Source organism: Phalaenopsis equestris, unplaced genomic scaffold (genome assembly GCF_001263595.1).
Source record: "Phalaenopsis equestris unplaced genomic scaffold, ASM126359v1 Scaffold189137, whole genome shotgun sequence".
Classification (NCBI taxonomy): domain Eukaryota; kingdom Viridiplantae; phylum Streptophyta; class Magnoliopsida; order Asparagales; family Orchidaceae; genus Phalaenopsis; species Phalaenopsis equestris.
This window is the reverse complement of record NW_018209086.1, coordinates 1-775: the sequence shown is the minus strand read 5'-3', so window position 1 is coordinate 775 and position 775 is coordinate 1. Positions and strand designations below refer to the sequence as shown.

At 41.0% G+C, this 775-nt stretch overlaps 1 protein-coding gene across 1 annotated transcript; it reads left to right on the top strand.

Annotated features, from left to right (window-relative positions):
* Window positions 1-235: 235 nt before the first annotated feature.
* LOC110034508 lies at window positions 236-759 on the top strand (the record flags this gene model as incomplete). Its single annotated transcript, XM_020738761.1, has 1 exon — window positions 236-759. A coding segment is annotated over one exon (504 nt), but the record flags the coding sequence as incomplete, so codon positions are not given.
* Between the last annotated feature and the right edge of the window lie 16 nt (window positions 760-775).

The window sequence follows — 775 nt, the reverse complement described above, 5'->3', positions numbered from 1 at the left end:
CTCTCTCTCTCTCTCTCTCTCTAGCCGCTGGTGATGTTGAGAAAGCTGGACCTTTCCTTTACTAGAGAGGATTAATACCAGCTTCTCTTTAGCATCACTTTGTTTCATCGCACTACGATTTTCTGTAAACTTGAGACAAGCATATGAAGTTCCTGAGCTATTATTAATAAGACTCTCTTGAACCTCAATCTCTTTCATTGCTTACAATCATCAAATTTGTTTTCTTCTTTGCATTTGCAGCCCTATATTTGCAGAGATAGTCCCTGAAAAGTCACGGACAAGCATCTATGCACTGGATAGATGCTTCGAAACAATTTTAGCATCGTCCGCTCCTCCTGTTGTCGGGCTGTTGGCCGAGGTTTTTTACGGCTACAAACCAAATCCATCAAGATCTAACAAAGATAAAAGCATTGAAATTGATAGAGAGAATGCCGCCTCCTTGGCTAAGGCACTCTACACTGCAATAGCAATTCCAATGTTTTTCTGTTGTATAATTTACTCCTTCCTTTACCGCACCTACCCGAGTGACCGAGAGAGGGCTAGAATGCATTCCTTGCTTGAATCCGAAATGCAGATATTAGAGCTGAAACAATCTCAAGATCAAATTGAATCAGAGCCATTTCAAAAAGAGCAGCTTGTGATTGCTGTGGCTTATGACGAGGAGGAAAATGAAGCTGATGATTATGATGAAAAAAGACTACTTTCCCCAGGTGGAAGAGGGACCAATTGTCTTTCGTGACATTTGATTTTCTTCAGAAGTTTCTGGGCAAGTGAT